This window comes from Caretta caretta, chromosome 14 (assembly GCF_965140235.1).
Source record: "Caretta caretta isolate rCarCar2 chromosome 14, rCarCar1.hap1, whole genome shotgun sequence".
NCBI classification, from domain to species: domain Eukaryota; kingdom Metazoa; phylum Chordata; order Testudines; family Cheloniidae; genus Caretta; species Caretta caretta.
In genome coordinates this window covers 31731073-31756715 of record NC_134219.1, presented here as the reverse complement: position 1 = coordinate 31756715, position 25643 = coordinate 31731073, and the positions used below count along the sequence as shown (strand labels likewise).

General features: G+C 50.9%; 1 protein-coding gene across 1 annotated transcript; it reads left to right on the top strand.

Annotated features, from left to right (window-relative positions):
* Positions 1-23001, top strand: LOC142069205 (uncharacterized). The gene is made up of 7 exons (XM_075119717.1): positions 1-75; positions 4875-5029; positions 14082-14217; positions 14954-15057; positions 19266-19368; positions 20837-20982; positions 22475-23001. The coding sequence occupies exons 1-6, from the start codon at positions 1-3 to the stop codon at positions 20963-20965; spliced, it is 702 nt and encodes a 233-aa protein (XP_074975818.1). The 3' UTR covers positions 20966-20982; positions 22475-23001.
* The last annotated feature ends 2642 nt before the right edge of the window (positions 23002-25643 follow it).

The window sequence follows — 25643 nt, the reverse complement described above, 5'->3', positions numbered from 1 at the left end:
ATGCTCTCAAAGAAACTGAGGAACCACCCGATCAGTATCCTGTACAGCAAACAGGAGAAGATCAAGTTCTTCCCGGTTTGTGAGCAGCAGGTCAAGAAGAGCTCTGCCCCTAGTTGGTTCCTCCAGCACTTGCACCAGGAAATTGTCCCCTCCACTTTCCAAAAACTTCCTGGATTGTCTGTGCACTGCTGTATTGCTCTCCCAGCAGGTATCAGCATGACAAAAGTCTCCCAGGAGAACCAGGGCCTGCAATCTAGTAACTTCTGTGAGTTGCCGGAAGAAAGCCTCGTCCGCCTCATCCCACTGGTCCGGTGGTCTATAGCAGACTCGCACCACGACATCACCCTTGTTGCTCACACTTCTAAACTTAATCCAGAGACACTCAGGTTTTTCTGCAGTTTCATACTTGAGCTCTGAGCAGTCATACTGTTCCCTTACATACAGTGCAACTCCCCCACCTTTACTGCCCTGCCTGTTCTTCCTGAACAGTTTATATCCATCCATGACAGTACTCCAGTCATCAGAGGAACAGCCGTGTTAGTCTGTATTCGCAAAAAGAAAAGGAGTACTTGTGGCACCTTAGAGACTAACCAATTTATTTGAGCATGAGCTTTCGTGAGCTACAGCTCACTTAGCTCACGAAAGCTCATGCTCAAATAAATTGGTTAGTCTCTAAGGTGCCACAAGTACTCCTTTTCTTTTTACTCCAGTCATGTGAGTTATCCCACCAAGTCTCTGTTATTCCAATCACATCATAATTCCTTGACTGTGCCAGGACTTCCAGTTCTCCCTGCTTGTTTCCCAGGCTTCTTGCATTTGTGTATAGGCACATGAGATAACTCGCTGATCGTCCCTCTTTCTCAGTATGAGGCAGGAGCCCTGCCCTCTCGCGCGCTCCTGCTCGTGCTTCCTCCCAGTATCCCATTTCCCCACTTACCTTAGGACTTTGGTCTCCTTCCCCCAGTGAACCTAGTTTAAACCCCTCCTCACTAGGTTAGCCAGCCTGCTTGCGAAGATGCTCTTCCCTCTCTTCATTAGATGGAGCCCGTCTCTGGCTAGCACTCCTCCTTCTTGGAACACCATCCCATGGTCAAAGATTCCAAAGCCTTCTCTCCGACACCACCTGCGTGGCCATTCGTTGACTTCCACGATTCGATGGTCTCTACCCAGTCCTTTTCCTTCCACGGGGAGGATGGACGAGAAGACCACTTGCGCCTCAAACTCCTTTATCCTTCTTCCCAGAGCCACGTAGTCTGCAGTGATCCGCTCAAGGTCATTCTTGGCAGTATCATTGGTGCCCACGTGAAGAAGCAGGAAGGGGTAGCGATCCGAGGGCTTGATGAGTCTTGGCAGTCTCTCCGTCACATCATGAATCCTAGCTCCTGACAAGCAGCAGGCTTCTTGGTTTTCCCGGTCGGGACGGCAGATAGATGACTTAGTCCCCCTGAGGAGAGAGTCGCCAACCACCACCACCCGCCTCCTTCTCTTGGGAGCGGTGGTCATGGAACCCCCAACCCAAGACAGTGCATCTCATGCCTTCCAATCGGCGGAGTCTCCTTCTGTTCCCTTCCCTCAGATGTATCATCTAGTCCACTCTCCGCATTAGTACCTGTGGAGAGAACATGAAAATGGTTACTTACCTGTATCTGTGTTGCTGGTACATGGACGCTCCCCTTTCTTCTTCTGGAGATCACATGCTGCCAAATTTCTTCCCCATCCTCCTGTCCCCGCTGCGCAGCCTGCTCTGAATCTTCAGAACGTTGTGCCCGTAGAAGCATATCCTGACGTCTGTCCAGGAAATCTTCAGTTTCTCTTATGCAACGCAGGGTCGATACCTGTTGCTCCAGACCTTGAACCTTCTCTTCCAATATGGAGACCAGCTTGCACTTTGTACAGACAAAGTCGCTTCTGTCCTGTGGAAGAAAGACAAACATGGCACATCCAGTGCAGGTCACAACAGCTGAACACCCCCCGTCCATATTACCTTCCTTCTACGAGCTTCCTCAGGAGTTGTAGTATCTACTCAGAGAAGCCGGCAAGATGTAAGCCTCAGCGGGCTCTCCCCAGGCGAACTCCCAGGCAAACTCCCTCTGTTAGCCGCTCTGCTGTTCGCTGCTCAGCTGGTTCACAACTGACTGGCTTTTTATACAGTCAGGCCCACTCAAGGCTCACCTGGAACAAAGCACTCCCAATTCACAATTTTCAAACCACCAATCAAACACACGGTCAAACTGTCAAACTGTCCCCACAGCAGACACTCAGATACTCACCAACACAGCCTCCCTAATGCAGCCCTTATGAACAGGAGGCTGCCAGACAACTCTCCAACATCACATTCTACAGACCACTAGCCTCCAGTCCCACTGAGGAGTACCAAAAGAAACTACACCATCTGCTCAAGAAACTCCCTGCTACAGCACAGGAACAAATCTACACAGACACACCCCTAGAGCCCTGACCAGGGGTATTCTATCTGCTACCCAAGATCCATAAACCTGGAAATCCTGGATGCCCCATCATCTCCGGCATTGTTGCTCTTACAGCAGGATTATCTGACTATTTGGACTCTCTCCTCAGACCCTACACTACCAGCACTCCTAGCTATCTTCGAGACGCCACCAAGTTCCTGAGGAAACTACAATGCATTGGTGATCTTCCTGAAAACACCATCCTGGCCACCATGGATGTAGAAGCTCTTTACACCAACATTCCACACAAGGATGGACTACAAGCTGTCAGGAACAGTATCCCTGATGAGGCCATGTGCCACTTGGTGGCTGAGCTTTGTGACTTTGTCCTCACCCACAACCATTTCAGATTTGGGGACAACTTATACCTTCAAGTCAGCGGCACTGCTATGGGTACCCGCATGGCCCCACGGTATGCCAACATTTTTATGGCTGACTTAGAACAACGCTTCCTCAGCTCTCGTCCCCTAGCGCCCCTCCTCTACCTACACTACATTGATGACATCTTCATCATATGGATCCACGGGAAAGAGGCCCTTGAAGAATTCCACCATGATTTCAACAATTTCCACCCCACCATCAACTTCAGCCTGGACCAGTCCACACAAGAGATCCACTTCCTGGACACTACAGTGCAAATAAGTGATGGTCACATAACCACCACCCTATACTGGAAACCTACTGATCACTATACTTACCTACATGCCTCCAGCTTCCATCCAGGACACACCACACAATCCATTGTCTACAGCCAAGCCCTAAGATACAACTGCATTTGCTTCAATCCCTCAGACAGAGACAAACACCTGCAAGATCTCTATAAAGCACTCTTAAAACTTCAATACCACCTGGGGAAGTGAGGAAACAGATTGACAGAATGAGACGGGTACCCAGAAATCACCTACTACAGGACAGGCCCAACAAGGAAAATAACAGAACACCACTGGCCATCATGTACAGCCCCCAGCTAAAACTTCTCCAGCGCATCATCAACAATCTACAACCTATCCTGGAAAACAATCCCCCACTTACAGGCCTTGGGAGGCAGGCCAATCCTCGTTTACAGACAGCCCCCCAACCTGTAGCAAATATTACACCACAGAAACACTAACCCAGGAACGAATCCCTGTAACAAACCCTGTTGCCCTTCTCTGTCTTCAAATCCTCAGCTGTTACAGGGGCAGGGTCTGGATCCCCTGGATGGGTCCTTCTGCTTCTCAGCTCAGCCATCGCCAGTTTATGCTGCCTCTGTCTCTCCTGTTGTTCTGCTTCATGCCTTCCCTGTCTCTTATGGTCCTCTGACTCCTTTGATCTCAGCTCCAATTCCATCCGTCTCAGATCCACCAACGGGGTACCAGTTGGAGACCCCCTGCTGGTTGGGGACATGGGTCTCTTGGACACCCAGCTGCTCCCAGCCTCTCTCGTGGCCCCAGCTGGGTCAGGAACCGGTGTGGGCCCTGGGGCTGCCTGGCTGCTCCCAGCCTCTCTTGCAGCCCCAGCTGAGTCAGGAACTGGCTCCTTAGAGTGATTGTCCTCTTCCAGCTGAGCAATCAGTTGTGCCTTAGTGAGCTTTCCAATGCACAGCCCTCTCTCTCTGCACAGCTCTACAATGTCCTTCATAAGGAGGTGGTTATAGGCCATCACCATGCTGTTCCCAGCTGTTCCCAAGTGGTCACGGACTTACAGGCCTGTGCTCTCTCAGCTCCCCATGATTCCTGGGAGGAACCCCTTCAATGCGACAGCCCTTCTCGGGGGTCCACTCTCTCTCTGGGTTAAGCCGTAGACTCCTCCACCTCCAGGAACTGCACCTCTTGGAGCCTTCAGCACGCCCATCTCTCGCTAATCCCCCTTTGTTTTACTGCTCACCAGTCACTTACTGCAGGATGCTCTGTCCATAGGGGTGCAGTTTATCCCACCTCTGCCACCAGTTGTCACGGAGTCATCAGGGCGATGCTCTGGATCTACTCCCTGTGATGCCAGGCAGGACTCTGGGGGAGCCTCCTCCTCTCTCTGAGCAGACTGTCTTCAGGACACACAGCTCACACAACTTCCACCTTCCTGGGTCTGACCTCAGCGCATTCAGCATCCCCTGCCCCACTGTGCGCCTCCCGCAGCGAGTCTGCCTGGGCTGGGCTCCTGGGGAAGCCAGAGGGCCCTGCACCCCGCTCCGCAGTCAGACGTGACTCGCAGCCAGCCAGTAAAACAGAAGGTTAATTAGTCAACAGGAACACGGTGTAGGGCAGAACTTGTTAGCACAGAAATCAGTGACTTTCAGCCAAGTCCATCCTGGGGGGAGGGGAGCCCAGGGCCAGGTAGGGCGACCAGACATCCCGATACTGAGCAGTTTGTCCCGTGTCCCGACCAACGTAGCTTCTGGTGTGGCAGCCTTTTTTTTTTTTTGCTTAGGCGGTGGTGAGGGCCGGGGGAGCCTGGCACGTCCGGGTCTGCGGCTGCACTTCGGCAGCCGGCAACTCAGTCGCTGACGGGCTTCGGCGGCACTTCGGCAGCGGGTACTTCTTTCTTCATCGGCAAGATTTATTTCCCCCCGCCGAATGTGCCGGGTGAGTGTAACAATTGAAAAGGCGCTCCCGCTGCGGTGGTGCCGATATTTTGGATTTAGCATCTGGTCACCCTAGAGCCAGGGCACTGGTCCTCTCCCTGCCCCCCAAGGCAGCCGAGACTGACTCGCTTCTGGCTGCCTGGCCCTTGCCCTGCCTGTTGCTCCGCCTCCAGCCTTTGTCTCACTTCCCGGGCCAAAGTCACCTGGTTGTAGTCCCCTCCTGGATCTCAGGTTATGAAGGGGTGCCCATAGCATCCCTGCAGGCAGCTGGAGCAGCCTCTGCAAAAGTCACACACAGAATTCATGCAACACAGTAAGACTCACATAGACTCACATGCAGCATAACAAGGGAAAATCCCCACTTCGTCACAATACTCCCCTCAATAGGTCTGACCATTAGTTATCCCTGGAAGGATAATGACTCCTCCTCCTTTCAGAGCAAATGCAAGCCCCCTGCCAAAGAGAAGGCTGATGGGTGCATTTTCCCCTCCTTCTACAAGGCATCTGCCCACCAGCAGGGCCCACTCCCAGGCCTATGCTCAAGTGTCTGCGGTTAATTCAACATCTACTACATCAAAGACAACTGCCTCTGCTAATTCTACCCGTGGCACCTGCTCCTTCCAGGCCTAACCAGGAGGCAAGGGGATCATTACCTCCTGTGGCAGCTGCCTTGTCCCACGTGTCACTATATGCGCAGGCTTTGGTGGCATTCGTTGGGCCTTCCCTTCCCCTCCCTCTGGGGCTCCTTCCACCTGCATCAAGGCACATGGACCATGTGGTTCAGGAGGTGGTGCACTGGGGCTCAATGGAGGTTGATGGGGACCTGGCAGTTGGAGTGGGAATGACACTGTGTGCCTTACTCAGATAGACCACGAATCTGCGGGCTCCATTAAGTCCGTGGACTTCTTGAGTCCCACTTTCTCATGGGACAAACTGTGCCAACTCCTGGAGCCTATGTCTCGCACCGGGAGAGGGGGCAGCTTGCTCTCAATGTGAGGGGGCATTTCCATCTTATCTTCTACTCCTGAGAGGGCCTTGTTATGGGAGGACAAAGGAGCAGCATTCTAAACGGCACCTGTGGGCCTAGAGCTCCCAGAGCACTTGACTCAACTTCAGGGTGGCGCATCGGTTGCTATGTGGTGCTTCTGGTGTATGGGACACCTCTGTCTGTGAGGATCTTCAACCCCCTCCCGCACTGAGGATACCATCTGTGCCTCACTGAACATCAATGGTTGTAGGGTGAGTCTCCGCAGGTGCCACGTCCTCTCCTACCTTCAGGCAGGGCGGTACTCTGTCATTTTCCTGAAGGAGATACACCGATCCAGCTGCTGAAGCCAGCTGTAGAGGGGGAACAGGGTGTATTTTAGCTAACTCATGGCATCATCTGGTGAGGTGATGACACTGTTCTCCCAGGCCCTGGAGAAATACTTTTTGAACGTTGCCAAGGTTGTGCCAGGCTCCTTGATGCACCTCCAGTCCATGTGGAGGGGCCACTTTTAAAGCTGTCAATCTTTCGGAGCTGATACTGGGCCCAGAGGAGGTGTGCTTTTATCCGTGTGCGACTGCCATCCTCAGTATGTTGGATTCTCATGAATGCTTGGTCGTGGGTGGGAATTTTAACACCACTCTTCAAACAAAGAACCACGTTGGGAAGCAGAGATGCTGCCAACATTCTCAGGTGGATATTGAACATCACTCCCTGGTGGACATGTGGTATGACTAACACTCATATGATGCCACCTCCTTCACCTTTTTCTGGGGTGAGGTGGTTCAGTCACATCCCTCTGGGCTGGACATAATCTACCTTTCACATTTTCATATCTTGTGGGCCCATTTCTCACACATTCAGCCAGGACCCCTTCTTGGGCCATCATTTAGTCCTTGTGAAGGCCCCCCTCATAGCTGAGCAGCTCTGGCTGGCTTATTGGCATTGTAATAATAGCTTATAAGAAGATGTTGGCTTTGTGGAGTCCTTCTGGGAGGTTTGGCTGGCCTGGTGAGCATAGAGGCACACATTGAGTTCGGCACAGGGATGGTGAGAAGTGGGGAAGGTGTGTGTCACGCTGTTCTGCTGAGACTACCCCACGGGACCAGTGTCGGGAGTAGGGCCCTGCAGCTACACCTGCACAGTACTCCTGATGCACTAACGAGAAGCTAGGCTGCCTGATGACCTGCCCTGCGTAATTGGCTAAGGAAGCTAGAAGGCCAGTTCTTAAGCCCAGCAGCAGGAATAGCTGACTAGCTGGTCAACGCACATGGCGATGGACTGTCTGCCTCCTTGTGCTCATCTCTCCAAGCCCTGCTCCTGCTTGGCTCTTCCACAGCTCCAGTCCACCTCCTACCCTGCACCCAGTCTTGTTCCTCTGCTGTTCAGAACCAGCCTTAGTCCTGCCTTCCCTGACTCCTGGTAATCCAGTTCCGACCCTCGGCTCTGTTTCCTCACTTCGACCGTCTCGACCTTTGGCTCTAGCATTCAGACTTCAATGACTAGGCCTGACTCTCACTCTGACCACAAGGACTGACTGCCTATGACCTGGTTCATTGCCAAGCAGCTGGAGGAGGGATGGAGCAGTGATGGAAGCAGAGATGGAGTAGTTCAAACAGAAAGTCATGGAGGTGGAGAGATGCATGGCTACCAACCCTGAGACTCTGTCCCTCCGCAGAGAGTGTTGAGAAAAATGGGATGAGCTTTGGGTCCTTGATGAACACTGGGTATAAGAACATAAGAACGGCCATACTGGGTCAGACCAAAGGTCCGTCCAGCCCAGTGTCCTATCTACTGACAGTGGCCAATACCAGGTGCCCCAGAGGGAGTGAACCTGATAGGTAATGATCTAGTGATCTCTCTCCTGCCATCCATCTCCAACCTCTGACAAACAGAGGCTAGGGACACCATTCCTTACCCATCCTGGATAACAGCCATTAATGGACTTAACCTCCATGAATTTATCCAGTTCTCTTTTAAACCCTGTTATAGTCCTAGCCTTCACAACCTCCTCAGGCAAGGAGATCCACAGTTTGACTGTGCGCTGAGTGAAGAAGAACTTCCTTTTATTTGTTTTAAACCTGCTACCCATTAATTTAATTTGGTGGCCCCTAGTTCTTATATTATGGGAACAAGTAACCCACTTTCTCCACACCACTCATGATTTTATATACCTCGATCATATCCCTCCTTCGTCTCCTCTTTTCCAAGCTGAAAAGTCCTAGCCTCTTTAATCTCTCCTCGTATGCGACCCGTTCCAAACCCCTAATCATTTTAGTTGCCCTTTTCTGAACCTTTTCGAATGCCCGTATCTCTTTTTTGAGATGAGGAGACCATATCTGTATGCAGTATTCAAGATGTGGGCGTACCATGGATTTATATAAGGGCAATAAGATGTTCTCCGTTTGATTCTCTATCCCTTTTTTAATGATTCCTAACATCCCGTTTGCTTTTTTGACTGCCGCTGCACACTGAGTGGACGTCTTTAAAGAACCATCCACGATGATTCCAAGATCTTTCTCCCGATCAGTTGTAGCTACATTAGCCCCCATCGTATTGTATGTATAGTTGGGGTTATTTTTTCCAATGTGCATTACTTTACATTTATCCACATTAAATTCCATTTCCCATTTTGTTGCCCAATCACTTAGTTTTGTGAGATCTTTTTGAAGTTCTTCACAGTCTGCTTTGGTCTTAATTGTCTTCAGCAGTTTAGTATCGTCTGCAAACTTTGCCACCTCATTGCTTACCCTTTCTCCAGATCATTTATGAATGGGTTGAATAGGATTAGTCCTTGGACTGACCCTTGGGGAACACCACTAGTTATCCCTCTCCATTCTGAAAATTTACCATTTATTCCTACTCTTTGTTCCCTGTCTTTTAACCAGTTCTCAATCCATGAAAGGATCTTCCCTCTTATCCCATGACAACTTAATTTACATAAGAGCCTTTGGTGAGGGACCTTGTCAAAGGCTTTCTGGAAATCTAAGTACACTATGTCAACTGGATCCCCCTTATCCACATGTTTGTTGAACCCCTCAAACAACTCTAATAGATTAGTAAAACATGATTTCCCTTTACAGAAACCATGTTGACTTTTGCGCAACAGTTTATGTTCTATGTGTCTGACAATTTTATTCTTTACTATTGTTTCAACTAATTTGCCTGGTACTGACGTTAGACTTACTGGTCTGTAATTGCTGGGATCAGCTCTAGAGTCCCTCTTAAATACTGGCATAACTTTAGCTATCTTCCAGTCATTGGGTACATTAGCTGATTTAAAGGACAGGTTACAAACTATAGTTAATAGTTCCGCAATTTGAGTTCTTTCATAACGCTTGGGTGAATGCCATCTGGTCCCGGTGACTTGTTACTGTTAAGTTTCTCAATTAATTCCAAAACCTCCTCTAGTGACACTTCAAACTGTGACAATTCCTCAGATTTGTCACCTATAAAAGACGGCTCAGATTTGGGAATCTCCCTAACATCCTTAGCCGTGAAGACTGAAGCAAAGAATTCATTTAGATTCTCCGCGATGACTTTATCGTCTTTAAGTGCTCCTTTTGTATCTCGATCGTCCAGGGGCCCCACTGGTCGTTTAGCAGGCTTCCTGCTTCTGATATACTTAAAAAAATTTTGTTATTACCTTTTGAGTTTTTGGCTAGCTGTTCTTCAAACTCCTTTTGGGCTTTTCCTATTACATTTTTACATTTAATTTGGCAGTGTTTATGCGCCTTTCTATTTACCTCACTAGGATTTGACTTCCACTTTTTAAAAGATGCCTTTTTATCTCTCACTGCTTCTTTTACATGGTTGTTAAGCCACAGTGGCTCTTTTTTATTTTTTTTATTGTGTTTTTTAATTTGGGGTATACATTTAAGTTGAGCCTCTATTATGGTGTCTTTGAAAAGTGTCCATGCAGCTTGCAGAGATTTCACTCTAGTCACTGTACCTTTTAATTTCTGTTTAACTAAGCTCCTCATTTTTGCATAGTTCCCCTTTCTGAAATTAAATGCCACAGTGTTGAGCTGTTGAGGTGCTCTTCCCAGCCACTTGCTTTTGTTTGGTCATGTATGGAACCCCATTAGGAAATGTACTTTGGCAAAAAAACACATCACCTGTCTCCTAACAGAGGATGGCACCCCTCCTGTGGATCTGGAGCAGATATGATAAAGGGCAGGAGCTTTCTACATGAACCTTTTTTGGCCGGATTGACCAGTGCTGACATCTGAGTGGCCCTGTGGAATGAACTTCTGATGGTCAGCATGGGTGACTGAGACCGGCTTGTTTCCTTTCACTCTGGACAAGCTCTCAGAAGGCCTCTGTTTCATGCCCATTAACAAAATCTGCAGGCATCAATGGCTGACAATGCAGTTGTACCACACATTCTGGGATGGCCTTGGCTTGGACCTTGCCATCATCTGGGCAGAACCACTGGGCAGCATGGTGCTCCTCCTGTCATGCAGGAGGGCTGTGCACACCCTTCTGGTGGAGAAGAGGAACCTTCATGCCCTGAGGAACTGGTGAAAATTGTGGAGTCCCCCAGGGCCATTTTTATTGTCTTGTGGTCTTATGCCTTCCTCTGCTGCCTCCTAGTCTTCTGATATGACCAGCAGCCTGCTGTCCTTCATGTGAGATGTCTCCTCCAAAATCTCTGTGAACTGACAGAGGTCTCCTCAGGCCCTGCAAGTTCTCCGCAACCAGATCTCTCACATCAGCCGAGGGTGGAGACCTCCTTCCTGAACTCCTGTTGCACAAACCAGATCTTGTGGCACATGGGAGGCTGGTCTTCGCTGGTGTCACCCGAGTCAGTGACCTTCTTGACTATGGCTCGCAGAATTGAGTGGACCCCAGTATGCTTGCCCAGTATATAGCACTGCCCACCCCACATGTCCCCCACTGTGTGGTCCAGGAGGTAAATCTACCCTGTCCCCTGCCTCTGTGGCTGTTCTCAGGCAAGGTGTTCCCCACCTGCCCATATCCCCTGGCTCTCTGGAGCATGATGTCAGGCCCCTGCCGCATCAGCTCCCACCCATCACTTAGAATCTCCCATTTCAGCTGACTCATATTTATCCAGCCAGTGAGCCTCTCAGCCACATCACAAGAGAAACTACAGACACTCACACTCACTCCTACTCATTTCCTTGCATTCGTGTCCTGCCCAGATACAAAATGGCTGGACATTTTGCCACCTATTGAGGATGAGGAGCCCTGGTGGGCCAGCCTGTATTCCACCTTGATTCCACAGCCCACCAGGAATAATGGTTGGTTGGGCTCTTTGATGGAGCACGGGCATGTTCCTGACACAGTCAGACTGATCTTTGAAAATGATCCTTGCAGGTTTCCGATCGGAGGAGGAGGAGACTGCGCGTATCTGCTTACCCCCAGGGGTACACGAACCAGTGGGTGAGAACCACTATTCTAAGGCAGCTCCAGCCCTGGTGCCGTCGGGGAGACGTGTCCTCGCGGCCCTGCCTGATGGGTCTTTCTGTTTCAGACCCTCGTCCTAACTGCAGGAAATGTAACTACAAGACATGTACAATTGTGCTCCCAGTCGCCCTCGCAACCATGTTCTTAGTTCTCATCATTCTTCTGGCAGGTGAGTTCTCACCGTTCCCTTCCCTTCCCCCTCTCTGCACATCCCATTCCCCCGGGAGCCACCACAGTCAGTCTCTCTTCCTGGCCTGTCTGGTTTCTGCCCCTGGGACAGAGGATTCCTGGGGGATGTTCCTCCAAGACCCCCCTCCTGCTCCGTCTCAGACCCCGACCCTCCTCCTGCTCCCTCCCAGACCCCTGCACCTGGGCACTCTCTGTGTCGGGACTGACATTAGCTCCCCCCAGCCCATCTCTGAGCACTTTGGGTCCAAGTCACTGTTGCCGGGCCCCAGGCACGGTCACGGATACCCGTGCAGAGTGGGGGTGATTGACGGTGCAGGGCAGCAATGAGCTGGGCCCTCTGTGTAGCCAGACAGCCAGCCCCCCCCTTCTCAGACCAGCATTGCTGGAAACACAGGAGGAAGCCGGAACAGGACACTTAACATATATTCCAGCACAGCCTTTGAAGCTGTGAAAAGCACAGGTGTGCTGCTACAATGTGTCTCTGGGAACAGATACAACGATTAAGCTCACAGCAGGCAGAGGCCCTGTGACAGACATGGCTCTTAGCCCCTACTAAATAGCGTGATGCACACACACCAACATCCTAGGTGGGAAAATATTTACCCTGATAAAAGAAATGTCCAGTAGTCGAAACTTACTGTTTCTCTCCCTTGCAAGTGTAAACTACTCTTGCGAAAGCTGGCATCACCCAGACAGACCAGCCTCAATCTGGCATAAGAAAGGAGAAAGAGAATAAAGGAGTACAGAGGTATAAATAGGGGACCTACAGCACCATGATTTTTGAGTGCTTTTCACTATCTATCTGCTGGTCAGATAAGTGACAGCCTCCCAAGGCTTCTGCAGCTAAGAGGGTCCCTACGCCTTGTCCCTTATTCGTCTTTCCGCGGAATTGAGTGACCGATCCTGGCTTGGCACCGCTGGAATTGAGAGATGCAAGGAGGGTAAGAAGCACCCACACCTGATCTCCTATCTTTAGTGTACACATATTTTGAAATAGAGCTCTATACTTTGTTTTCTTTCTTTGGGATTGTGGCTTCAGTTTTGTAACTTGTTTGTGTGTGTAACATCTCTACATTTAAATAAGTAGGCACTAGCAATTTTGTAACCACATGATTAGAATCTAGCTTAATAAATTTTGGTAACCATTTGTGCATAAGCCTGACTTGTTTCTCTGGTTTACTGTAAAGCAGCCAACACAATTAAAGAACCTCAGCCGTTTTGACTCTAAAGCCTGGCCATTAGGTGAGAGTACTAAGAGCCTAGCGTTTAGTTGTGCCGCCTCCACGGGGCAAACTCTTGGGGCACCTGTCAGTCAATCCTGGCTGCCCGCTGCGAAGGAGCTCTGAGCTCTAGCAGTTAAAGTCACGGGTGTGGAGAGGCTCTTAGTGCTGCCATTGGGGCACCTGTCAGTCAGTATTGACTGCCCGCTGCGAAGGAGCTCTGAGCTCTAGCAGTTAAAGTCACGGGTGGTTAGGACCTTGGGGCATCCGTCAGCCTAGCCCGGGCTGCCCGCCGCGAAGGGACAGTGCGTCCTAGCGGTTAAAGTCACGGATGGTATAAACGGGCATAGCTGGCACCTCACCAAACATCCTTGGCCATCGGCTAACACTCTGCCTGCAGCGTGTCGCCCTGAGGTGCCAGCCTGGCCTTCCTGCATCCCCGGGTGGTGCCCAGTGCTGGGCAGGTGCTGGCGTGTCACTGAAAGGAGCCGTGGAACGCAGTACGGACACCTCCCTTAACGCAGCGTGAAACCCACCCCTTGGTGACCTCGGCAGGGCAGGGTCTCGTCGCGCTATTGACGTCCCCGCCTGCACAGACAGCGTGTGCGAGCGCAGATGGCAGCTGCTTATGGTGATCGTGAACCTGGCTGGCTGCGCTGGACAGGCCGGGCAGCGGGCGTTCGGTCTCCTGAAGGGAAGGGAGTTTGTTCCCGTCTTCATCTCAACCTGCCTCTCCAGGGAAGCAAAGCGCAGAGCAGGGGGAGGGGGCAGCAGTCCGGGCTAGCAGAATTCCTTGGGGTACTAGACCTGACAAATCATGTTGAAGTTAATCTCCTACCCATTAATTATTGCCCCCCTGCTGGCCCCCTGGTAACTGTCCCCTTCGTCTGCAGCTCTCTGACCACCCCGTGTTGTAATACGGAGCTTGGGCCCAGCTCTCTGTCCTGGGCTTCATGGCATGAGCGGTTTGTCAGCTGCATCCCTGTTGAATGTGAACCCAAGAGAGTGAGAGCAGAGTCAGATAAACCCCCTCTGGGGCTGGATTCCCAGTGTCCTCCTGGCTCCCTCATGGCCTTTCAGTACCCACCCTGGTTCGAGGTGTCTCAGAAGCCTGGGGCGCAGGGGCTGATCTCCCCCTGTTCTCCTCGTTGGTGGGTGGCGGGTCTCGCTCACACCACGTGTCGCTGTCTCATTCTCAGTGTGGAGACCTAAGCTTCCGTCACCTGAACCGGGGCCCGTTGCTGGATCGGATACCGAGGGAAATGCTACTATTTCTCTGAGGCCGAAAGGAACTGGACCTGCAGCCTGACCCACTGCTCTGTGCTCAGCGCCTCCCTGGCTGAGATCAACAGTGAGCAGGAAATGGTGAGAGATGCTCGAATTGCAACGTTCTGGTCTTGGCTCAGCAGCTGCTGCAGGAGAACCTGGGCTCAAGGAGCAGCTCTGAGTAAATGAGCTTCCAGCTGCTGAATGCCAGGCCTGGCTGGCTGGCCCGGGGTACCTCTAGTGTCCGTGTCTGACTGCAGGGATCACTCACTGTCAGCCCTCTCAAAAGGAGACCGCCCCTCTCTCGGGCTAGGCTGGCTTGAGTGTCTTCTGGGTGGCGTGGGGCCAAAGGGGTACTGAGATCCCAGATTGACTTGAAGAGCCAGTGCTCTTGGGCAGCCAGATGAGGATGGGGGGGCTCCTCTTAGCCCTGGCCCCTTCTGGCTGAGGATTTGGTGGCTCTTCTCTCATCCCTGGCCCTTCCCAGCATCCCTTATTGAGCTCAGCTGGGCTCTTTCCTTCCCCTCTGATGGGGAGGGGAGCTCAGCTGTTCTGTAACGCGAGGCTTTGACAGAGAATGTGGCCTTCTATAGAGAGGTGCGGGGGCAGCTTAGACCCAGCAGCACCCAAGAGCTGCTCCAGCCCAGGGCAGATTGGTGTGAGGGGGAGCTGGGTTTGGGATGGGAAAGTTAATACTGAATTACCCAGAGCTGGGCAAGAGGGAGGTGAAAATCCCCAGCCATTCCCTGAAAACAGAGCCCGTCAGTGTATCCCTGTGAGTCTCTGGTGCACAGAGCCTGTGCTCTGACCCCACCTCTCCCTCTGCTGTTTTTAGGCTTTCGTGCTGCGCTATAAAGGCAGACTTGACCACTGGATTGGCCTCTGGAGGGACACTGGGCAGCTCTGGAAATGGGCCAATGGCACCAAATTCAACAACCTGTAAGTCCTCTGTGAATTGCCTGGGCTTTGGGTCCCTGGCGTCTGAGATAGCGAGTTCAGGCCGACGCACCAGTCAGTGCTATGTACTCTGTGTATTAGTGATGGGTGGAAGCAAGTGTTGTCTGCTGGGAGACTGGCCAAAGCTTTCAGATCTGTCTGGCTTTAGTGGGGCCATCTGCGTTAAAGATGCCTGATAGTCACAAATGCTGAGTGCCTGGGGCTGCCATGACAACGGGGGTACAGTAGAGATGGCCCAGATGACATCCCAAGAGGGATTTCAGTGGGATCTGGGTGTGATCAAATAACCAAACTGCAGTTGAGCCGATAGCAGGGTTTGACCCTGGACCATCAGCACTGAAAGAACGGCAGAGTAGGTCACGCTGGCGGGGGAATGGCACTACACGTCCAGGAAAGCATAGAGTAAAGTAGAGTAAAAATCTTAAACAAATGCAACTGTATCCTAGCATCTCTCAGAATAGAAATTCCACACTTGAAGAATAGGAATCTAGCAGCAGGAATATATTACTGACCAGGATGGGGACTGTGAAATTTACGGAGATTAGAGAGGCTACAAAAGCAGAAAACCCAATAATAATGGGGGTTTTCAACTATCCCCATATTGTCTGGGAACATGTCCCCTCTGGATGGGATGCAGAGAAGTGATTTTTAGACACCATCAATGATGGCTTGTTGGAGCAGCTAATCCTGGCACCCACAAGGGAAGAGGCAATTCTTGATTTAGGCCTAAGCGGAGCACAGGGTCCGGTCCAAGTGGGGAATGTAGCTGAACTGCTCGGTAATAGTGACCATAATGTAATTAAATTTAACATTTAACAGCTCACTTCATCGGATGCATTCAGTGGAAAATAACAGTGAGTAAATTTATATACACACAGAACATGAAAAAATGGGTGTTTAACATGCATACTGTAAGGAGAGTGATCACTTAAGATGAGCTATTACCAGCAGGGGAGTGGGGCGGGGGGGGGGAGAGAGAGAAAACCTTTTGAAGTGATAATCAAGGTGGGCCATTTCCAGCACATTTCCAGGAGTTTACAAGAGCATCTGAGGAACAGTGGTGGTGGGGGGGAAGGGGGGGAATAGTTTTAAACACCCATTTTTTCATGTTCTGTGTATATATAAATTTACTCACTGTTATTTTCCACTGAATGCATCCGATGAAGTGAGCTGTAGCTCACGAAAGCTCATGCTCAACTAAATTGGTTAGTCTCTAAGGTGCCACAAGTCCTCCTTTTCTCCTTGCGAATACAGACTAACACGGCTGCTACTCTGAAACCTGTCACAATTAAATGAATAGGCAGCAGGTCTGACACAAACAAAAGGAAAAAGAAAAGGAGTACTTGTGGCACCTTAGAGACTAACCAATTTAGTTGAGCATGAGCTTTCGTAAGCTTCAGCTCACTTCATCGGACGCATGCTGTGGAAACTGCAGAAGACATTATATACACAGATGAAGTGAGCTGTAGCTCACGAAAGCTCATGCTCAAATAAATTCGTTAGTCTCTAAGGTGCCACAAGTACTCCTTTTCTTTTTGCGAATACAGACTAACACGGCTGTTACTCTGAAACAGAGACCATGAAACACAGAGACCATGAAACAATACCTCCTCCCACCCCGCTCTCCTGCTGGTAATAGCTTATCTAAAGTGATCATCAAGTTGGGCCATTTCCAGCACAAATCCAGGTTTTCTCACCCTCCGCCCCTCCACACACAAACTCACTCTCCTGCTGGTAATAGCCCATCCAAAGTGACCACTCTCCCTACAATGTGCATGATAATCAAGGTGGGCCACTTCCAGCACAAATCCAGGTTTTCTCACCCCCCCACCCCCATACACACACAAACTCACTCTCCTGCTGGCAATAGCTCATCCAAACTGACTACTCTCCTTACAATGTGCATGATAATCAAGGTGGGTCATTTCCAGCATAAATCCAAGTTTAACCAGAATGTCGAGGGGGTGGGCGGGGGGGGGGGGCAGGAGAAAAAAACAAGGGGAAATAGGCTACCTTGCATAATGACTTAGCCACTCCCAGTCTCTATTTAAGCCTAAATTAATAGTATCCAATTTGCAAATGAATTCCAATTCAGCAGTTTCTCGCTGGAGTCTGGATTTGAAGTTTTTTTGTTGTAAGATAGCAACCTTCATGTCTGTGATTGCTTGACCATCTCTACGTAAAAGAATAAATGGACACAAATCAGATGTCAAGAATTATAACATTCATAAACCAGTCGGAGAACACTTCAATCTCTCTGGTCACGCAATCACAGACATGAAGGTCGCTATCTTAAAACAAAAAAACTTCAAATCCAGACTCCAGCGAGAAACTGCTGAATTGGAATTCATTTGCAAAATGGATACTATTAATTTAGGCTTAAATAGAGACTGGGAGTGGCTAAGTCATTATGCAAGGTAGCCTGTTTCCTCTTGTTTTTTCCTTCCCCCCCCCCCCCCAGATGTTCTGGTTTAACTTGGATTTAAACTTGGAGAGTGGTCAGTTTAGATGAGCTATTACCAGCAGGAGAGTGAGTTTGTGTGTGTATGGGGGTGGGGGGGAATGTGAGAAAACCTGGATCTATGCAGGAAATAGCCCGACTTGATTATGTAAAGAGTTGTCACTTTGGATGGGCTAGCACCAGCAGGAGAGTGAATTTGTGTGGGGGGGTGGAGGGTGAGAAAACCTGGATTTGTGCTGGAAATGGCCCACCTGTTGATCACTTTAGATAAGCTATTACCAGCAGGACAGTGGGGTGGGAGGAGGTATTGTTTCATATTCTCTGTGTGTATATAAAGTCTGCTGCAGTTTCCACGGTATACATCTGATGAAGTGAGCTGTAGCTCACGAAAGCTCATGCTCAAATAAATTGGTTAGTCTCTAAGGTGCCACAAGTACTCCTTTTCTTTTTGCGAATACAGACTAACACGGCTGTTCCTCTGAAACCTGAATACTGTTGTGATTCTGAGTGTGAGAGACCATCTGTCTCTCAAAGGCAGGCTCACCTGGGTTGCGAGACAGATCGGAGAACCCAAAGGGGACTGCATGGCTAGGCTGTTAGGATGCCGGGGGAGGTTACCCTGCATGTTTGGTTGGTGAAATCTAGGTCTAGAATTCTCAGCCAGTTTGGATTTGTGCCCTGGTTCCCAGCAGTCTGCCCTGAGGTTGGCGCCACTCTCTCAGGACACTGCGGACAGCGCTATTGCACGGCCTTGGCTCCAGTTCCCTCCTTGCAGGAGAGAGGAGCTGAGCCTGCCCAGAGATGGAGTTTGGGGGAAAGATGCATGTGACCCAGGGACCCCTTGGTGCCAAGTGGCAGGCAGCACAGAAGGTTTTCCAGGAATCCCCTGGGTCTGATCTTTACATCAGTCGGTTTAAACCTTTCCAGATGACTGTACCTCTTTCAGGAGTCTGATTTGCCACCTCACTTAAAAAGCGAAACTCCAGTTTCACCTCACTTAAAAACTACTCGCTTACAAAATCAGACACAAAAAATACAGAAGCGTCACAGCCACTATTACTGAAAAATGATTGATGTTCTCATTGTTACCGTATAATAAAATAAATCAATGGAAATATAAATCTTGTACTTCCATTTCAGTGTATAGGATATAGAGCAGTGTAAACAAGTCACTATCTGAAATTTTAGTTTGTACTGACTTCGCTAGTGCTTTTTATGTAGCCTGTTTTAAAACTAGGTAAATATCTGGATGAGTTGATGTCTCCCCGGGAAGACCTCTGCATACGGCCAGGAGTACATGTTCCCCTGGTGGAGAACCAGTGGTCTACAGAATAGTTCACCAAAGGGGGCATGTGAGGTCTGTGTCAAGGGCCAGTAGCCCAATGGTCACCATAATCGGAGCGAGACCTCTGTACGGATACTATATAAGGAGCTGTGTCTCCAGACGGACAATGGTGCCCTTAAGGTCTCGGAGTTAAGGCAGGTCACGGGAGGTGATGTACCCCAGACAGGAGACAACTGAGGTTACCTCCCTGCCTGGCCATCTGTGTATTCTGTGCCTGCCGGAGGATGTCTCTTTGCCACTGAGCCAGGTGTAAAATTAGATGGCAAAATCCACAAAAAAGGGAAATCTACAGGAAGAAACTAAGAGCAGGGGGCTGTGTGTGTATCCATCTGTGGTGTTTAAGCATAAAGACAAAGGATCGGTCTGATCTCTCTCGGTGTGCAGAGACATACTGGATCCTTCCCCTTGGAGACAAACTGACAGTACGCACGTCTCAAGAAAGAAGGGTCCGAGCCTGCCTGGCTCTGAAGTGCTGCAAGGATTTCGGGTGAGCTGTACTTGGTTAGACAGGAGAATACCTTGTTAGTTCGGTCTAGGCTCTAGAACACATGTTATGACTTTGTTATATGTAACTGTTTGTTTCCAACACTTGACTCTTGGCTTTGTTGAACTGAGGGGTGATTTCGCTGTGAGCCTATGGCAGCGCTGTGTGTTAAGTGGAGCAGTGATCAGAGCTGGACCTGGTAAGCTGGGGCCGAGGATGTTACTGTTCCTTTGGAAACAGTGAATCTGTGAATCCTGCCAGTGCCCAGGGGACCAAGGACTGTTCGCTCCAGACAGATGCTCAGAGGGCTTGAAGGCAGAGTGGGCCTATTGCTACCCTGCAGTGACGGCAGGCCCAGCAGCGAGTGCGTGTGGCCAGTGGAGTTGGGGAGCTGACCCCTGGCAGGCACAGACAAGGCTCCCTCAGGCAAAGGGCAGGTGGTGGCGAGGTGCCTCCCAGCCCTGGGTACCCTGGGAAGCATTGCAGGGTATTAACTTACTGCAGGTTTGGGGCAGTTAAAAATGACACCCCAAGGCCCCAGCCCAGTGAGGAGGACCGAGGAGAGGAACTGTGACTGCGCGGGGCACCTGAGTCCCAGCCCCGCCCAGAGTTCTGCTCTGCCTAAAGCCCCAGTCCCGCCCCGTGAGTAGGGCTTTACCAAATTCATGACCATGAAAAATGCATCACAGCCTGTGAAATCTGGTCTCCCCTGTGAAATCTGTCTGGGGGGGGGGCGGGAAATATGTCCCAGTACTGCCCCCCTTATGTCTACGCTGCCTTCAGAGCTGGGCGGCCAAAGAGCAGCAGCTGCTGGGCGGGGGGGAGGGCCAACCTTATGGGTGGGTGATGTGGGTAACTGCCCAGAGCGCGATGGTCAGGAGGGAACCCCGCCACCCGCCAGCTCCAGGCCGTTTTAACCTCTGAGTGCTGGACCCTGGAACGGGGAAGGGGCAGGGCTGGGAGCGTCCCGGGCAGGGGCTCCTACCGTGTGCCAGGCTCTAGCTGCAAGTTCGGGCTGGGCAGGGGAGGAACAGGACCTCGTCCCCTGCATGGGCTGCTCCCAGGGCCAGATCAGAGCCACCGCCAGGAACCTCCCCCAGCAGCAGAAAGCTCTGTGGCTGCCGGCCGGGAGCCCAGCTCTGAAGGTAGCACCACTGCCAGGAGCAGTGCTGAAGTCAGGGTCGCAATACTGTGACACCCCTCCCCCAATAGCCCTGAGACCCCCCATGACCCTCTTCTGGGATGGGATCCACACAGTTACAACAGGGTGACATTTCAGATTGAAATAGCTAAAACTGTGAAATTTAAAAGACTTTAAAAAATCTCATGACCATGAAATTTACCAAACTGGATGGGTGAATTTGGTAGGGCCCTACCCAGGAGACTGAACATGGGGGTACTTCTCATTACAGACACACAAATGTGGATCTTCAGTTGCACTGTTTATATCAGGGCCGCTTCTTTCTGGCAGATCCATTTGAGCTCCGCGGCACACGTCTCAGACAGAACCTGGCTGCCTTTTATCGACCCGCAGCTGTTCCCATCAGCAGAGCCTGAGAAGCTGCAGAGTGAGAGTCCATGTCACTGTGGGTCCCTGTAACAAGGAAAGGCCCATGGGTGAGTGTTTCCTCCCCCTCACCCTAATGGGAGGCTTGGCTCTGGTGTTGTCCTTCATCTCTAACTTTCCTGTAAAACGAGGCCAATATCTAGATGAGTTGACCTACTCCTCGGAAGACCTCTGTTTACCCCAGGGATACATGTACCCCTGCTTGAGAACCACAGAGTTAGGGGGTCTGGAGCAAGGACCATACGAGGCTGAATCCCATGGGGTGGGTGACCTGGTACTTGTTCATTGGAAGCGCCACCTTGATCTCCTGCATCTCAGCTTTCCTCTAAAAGCAAAGTCTCATGGGTGAGAGGAAACCTACACCGTGTAGCCTGGGTAACAGGACAGCTGCAGGGAGCTGAGGACTTGTCCTGATGAACGGTTAGGGCTGGATTCACAAAGGGACTTAAGAGGCTAATGGCCACTTCAGGCACCTCTGTCTCTTGGAGTGGGAAGTTCCTTGGAGAATTCCACTGGGTGGGAGACTCAGCTGTGAAGGGAGGGGGCAGGCAGCAGCATCTCATCAACCCAAGATTGGAATAACTGAAGTAATGTTCCCTTTACATGGAGCCTCAGCTCTTTGAAAGCTCTGCAAACGCTTTAGCCACGTGTTTAACTCCATCCATAGATCGCAGTGGGAGGGCTCAGGTGCGTAAGTGTTTGCAGGATGGGCGCTCAGGGCAGTCCCTGACGTCAGGGCAAAGTCGATGTGAAGAGCCACTGTCTGGATTTGGGAGCCTGCCTGCACACCAAACTCACTCGGCGCTGGGTGCATGACTGCAAGGCGCTGGACCGGGGAAAATCAGCCCTGGGTGGTTATTTTGAGTAGAAAACCAGAGCCACTTCTGGGGTCTTTCAGCTTCTAATGCCCGTTCCTCTCTGCAGCTGGATTTCAGCGTATGATAAAATCCCTCTCAATGCCAAGTCAGTGCCATAAATCACTGGACTGGGTGCAGGAATCAGTAGGTGACGTTCTCTGGCCTGGGTTAGGCCAGGGCTCAGACTAAATTATTCTTCCCAAAACTTTTTAAAGCTGAGCCCCCTCCTCAAGGCAAAGAAACCAATCGTGCCCTCACCCATCAGCAATGTGTTAGCGACCCCACCCCCCATTTTCTTGTATACATCTTCAAACCCCACCCTTCCCACCATGGCTAGCCCTTCCCCACGCTTCAGGAGATGCTGGAGTAGATGATCATAACCATCCCCTCTAACCTTAAGACCTGAGGGACCCCATCCCGGAGCATCTTAAAAATCACAGTTCCCAGACTCTGGAACACGGGCTGCTTTGCCGGGCTCACCTTTCTCCCTCCGTCAGGTTGGCCAATGGGGATAATGAGCCTGGAGATCTCATTCCCGCTGCTCTGAGTGCTGCCCATGTGCACACGACCCAACTCAGCTCTTACTGTGTCCCAGGAATGTCATCTTCTGGGATCCTCATGGCAGCAGTGGGATGATTTAACGGAGTCCCTTAGTCATGGGGCCTTTCTCTCTCTTTTGTTTCAGAGCCAGCATCCTGGAATCGTCTCCTGGTGCGTGGAGTGGTGGCAGTGGTGGGGGTGCTAGTCTCACTATACGAATGTGGGTTTTGGAAAGGTAGAGGGAAAGTGTTTGCCTACTCGCAACTCGTCTTCAGGAAGCTGCTGACTCATCCCTCCCAGCAGCCTGGAAGTCCGGAGGATTCACAGGAATCTGAGCTCCCCGCAGTGTGTGACAGGGACGGGGCCCAGGCCCAGGGAACCAGAAACAGGAATCGAGACCCAGCCCTGGAGAATGGGGAAGGAGACCTGCTAATGGAGGACAGATGCTTCCCCCAGGAACCCAGAGAAAGGGCTCCATTAGGTGGGGACACGGATGTGGCCCAGGAAACTGGAGTAGCAGTGCCAATCCTCCAGGGTGACCGGGAGTCTGCAGGAATTAAAGATTAATTTAATTCAGGCCTGGGTGTTTCTCTGTGTAATGTGACCTCAGTGCTCCTGATGAGAGCCATTGTTTGTAAATGTTTCAGTAGCAGACCTATTTATCATTCATGGACATAAAGACATTTATTCATAATTAGAACTCGTCAAAAATAGCGGAAGTGGAGAGGGTCATGAAAATTGAAGAAGAAACCACTTCCCCCCCATGTTCTTGAAACTTATTTGCAAATGTTTTTAATGATCAAATTTCTGTTTAGTTTTGGTGGGAAAAATGCCACATTCTCCCTCAAGTGGGCAGAGAAATCCAAAATGTTTTTTTTTAAACGGGAACTTTTTTCAAATGATCAATGTAATCCTAAGTGGCATTTCTAGTTAAAAGGTTGCATTGTCAGTGTAAAACCATTTTGAACCAGCTCTATTACTGTATAACAAGATGAATTTATTTTTCATGCTGCATTGTTTGGGCCAAGTTCCAAATGGTATTTCAGCTTTTGCACTGCTCTTCTCTTCTTGCGTCTCCCCCTCTCATAAGCTGTGGCCTTAATCTCAGCCCTGGAAACAGTTACGTGCATGTTTAACTTTAATGACTGCTGTGAATAATTCCATTTCAATGGGACAACTCTGAGGTCGAGTTTACGCTATGGCCCTATATCGGTAACTACGTCATATATTTAATTTTCTTTCTTTTATATGTGAAAGTTATTCAGAGGTGAAAGCAGGTAAAATACATGAACAGGTTCGGACAGTCCAAGTTTGTCAGTGCAAAGTGACAGCAGAGATGTGGTATCTGCTAGTTTTCCATAAGTCTCTCAGGGTTTCCCAGTATAACTTTGCGGATCTCTGTCTTGCATCGGAAATGTTCCCTGAAAGTGTCCAAACAGCTCAGAGATACAGAATCATTCCCTGGATCCATTCTTATAGCTGTCTTCCCCGGAAAGCAGTCTGGCAAGTGTTCCTGTCAGCTCATTGCTAGGTTATCTGCCAAAACACTAGAGTTTTCAGGTGCCTAAGTAGCCCTTTGAATCACGGTGAAATTATTCTCCCCGTCACCACCAAAATTTGAAACGGTGCCCCTGAGTGCACAGTACCCTACCGTGCTCCCCTGTAGGAGCTGCATTAACAGGCAACTCTGCAAGTTCCCTGCATGCCTCTGCAAGTGACCCCCCATGCCTCTCCATTTCCTTGGCCACATGGATCCTGTCCCCATGCTGGTGGCTAATCCAGAAAAAGGGGGAAAGAGCTCACCACCTCAGGGATGTGTTGGGGTGAGATCAGCTGGTCAAAGCAGGCAATAGGGACCGAATCGGAGACTTGACGCTCCTCGGGTGACCTCTGACCTTTCCAGACCTGCCCTTCAATCAGACACAGCCATTGTAAAGTTGAATGTGATAGTAACTAGACCCATTTTAAACCCTTCACCACACAAGACAAAGCCCGTAGGATTCATCATGAACTATTTATTTCTCCTCCCCTGGATTCCTGCAGCCACCAGCCACCTTGGAGCTTTCCCTCGTCTCTCCCAGGCTGTGCTCACTAGATGGCAAGAGCTCAGCGGAGGGTCCAGCTTTGCTCTTTCGCTTCCATTCTTCACATCTTTGGGTGGCTGCATTTGCAACTGAGCAACCTGATGGAAACACTGAGTCCTCTGTCTCGGCAGGCAGGCCCAGCCGCGAAAGCCAAAGACTCCCTGAGAACAGGGGGAGGTTCGCCTGAACTCTCAGGAGTGGAGGCTTGGCCCATAGGGTAGGGTTACCATATTTGAACTTTCAAAAAAGAGGACACTCCGGGGGGAGGAGGGAGTTGTAGCCCTGCCCTCTATCTACTCTCTCCCACTTCCTGCCCCCTGACTGCCCCCCACAGAACTGTTAACCCCTACAACCCCTGCTGCTCCTTGTCCCCTGATCGCCACCCCCTCCGGACCCTGCCCTCTGTCTAAGCCTTCCTTCTCCCTGTCTCCAACTACCTCCTCCTTAGACCCCCCCACCCTAACTGCCCCCCTAGAACTTCCCCCCGTACCTGTCCCCTGACTGCCCTGCCCCCTATCCGCACCCCCGCCCCCTGACAGACCCCCAGGTCTCCCACACCTACCCAACCACTCCCTGTCCCCTGACTGCCCCCGCAGAACCCCCGACCCATCTAACCACCCCTACTCCCTGTCCCTTGTCTCCCCCGACCCCTCTCCATATGCCCACCCCCTGACAGGCTCCCCCCAGATCCCCTGACCGATCCAACCCCTCCTGCTCCCTGTCCCCTGACTGTCCCTTGGGACCCTATGCCCCTTCTCCAGCCCCCCGGCCCCCTTACCCTGCTGCTCAGAGCAGTGTGTCTGGGGTGCGGAGCCAGACACAGTGCCGCGCTCCCCCGCAGAGCGCACAGCTCCCCACCCCCTGCCCCCAGAGTGCTGCATTGGGAGGGAAATCCCAGCCCTTTGGAGAGTTTTACAAATTCCTCCCGGAGGGCGAATTAAAACCCAAAAAGCCGGACATGTCCGGGAAAATCCGGACGCATGGTAACCCGACCACAGGGACTCCAGGATCTGCAGCTGCTGCCACCACTATGGTGATTCCTCCAACTCATCACCAACCAGCTCTTCCCCATTCTGCCACCCGGCCCCACGGTCTGACCGTGCAGGAGAACAGAAACCCTTTGGGACAGCAGGAGAGTCTCCTCAATGCCACACTCTTTGCATGGCTTCCCGCGGTCACTGGGAAAAACGACTACCCTGCCCCAGGAGTCTCTCAAGGAGCTGCCGGCGC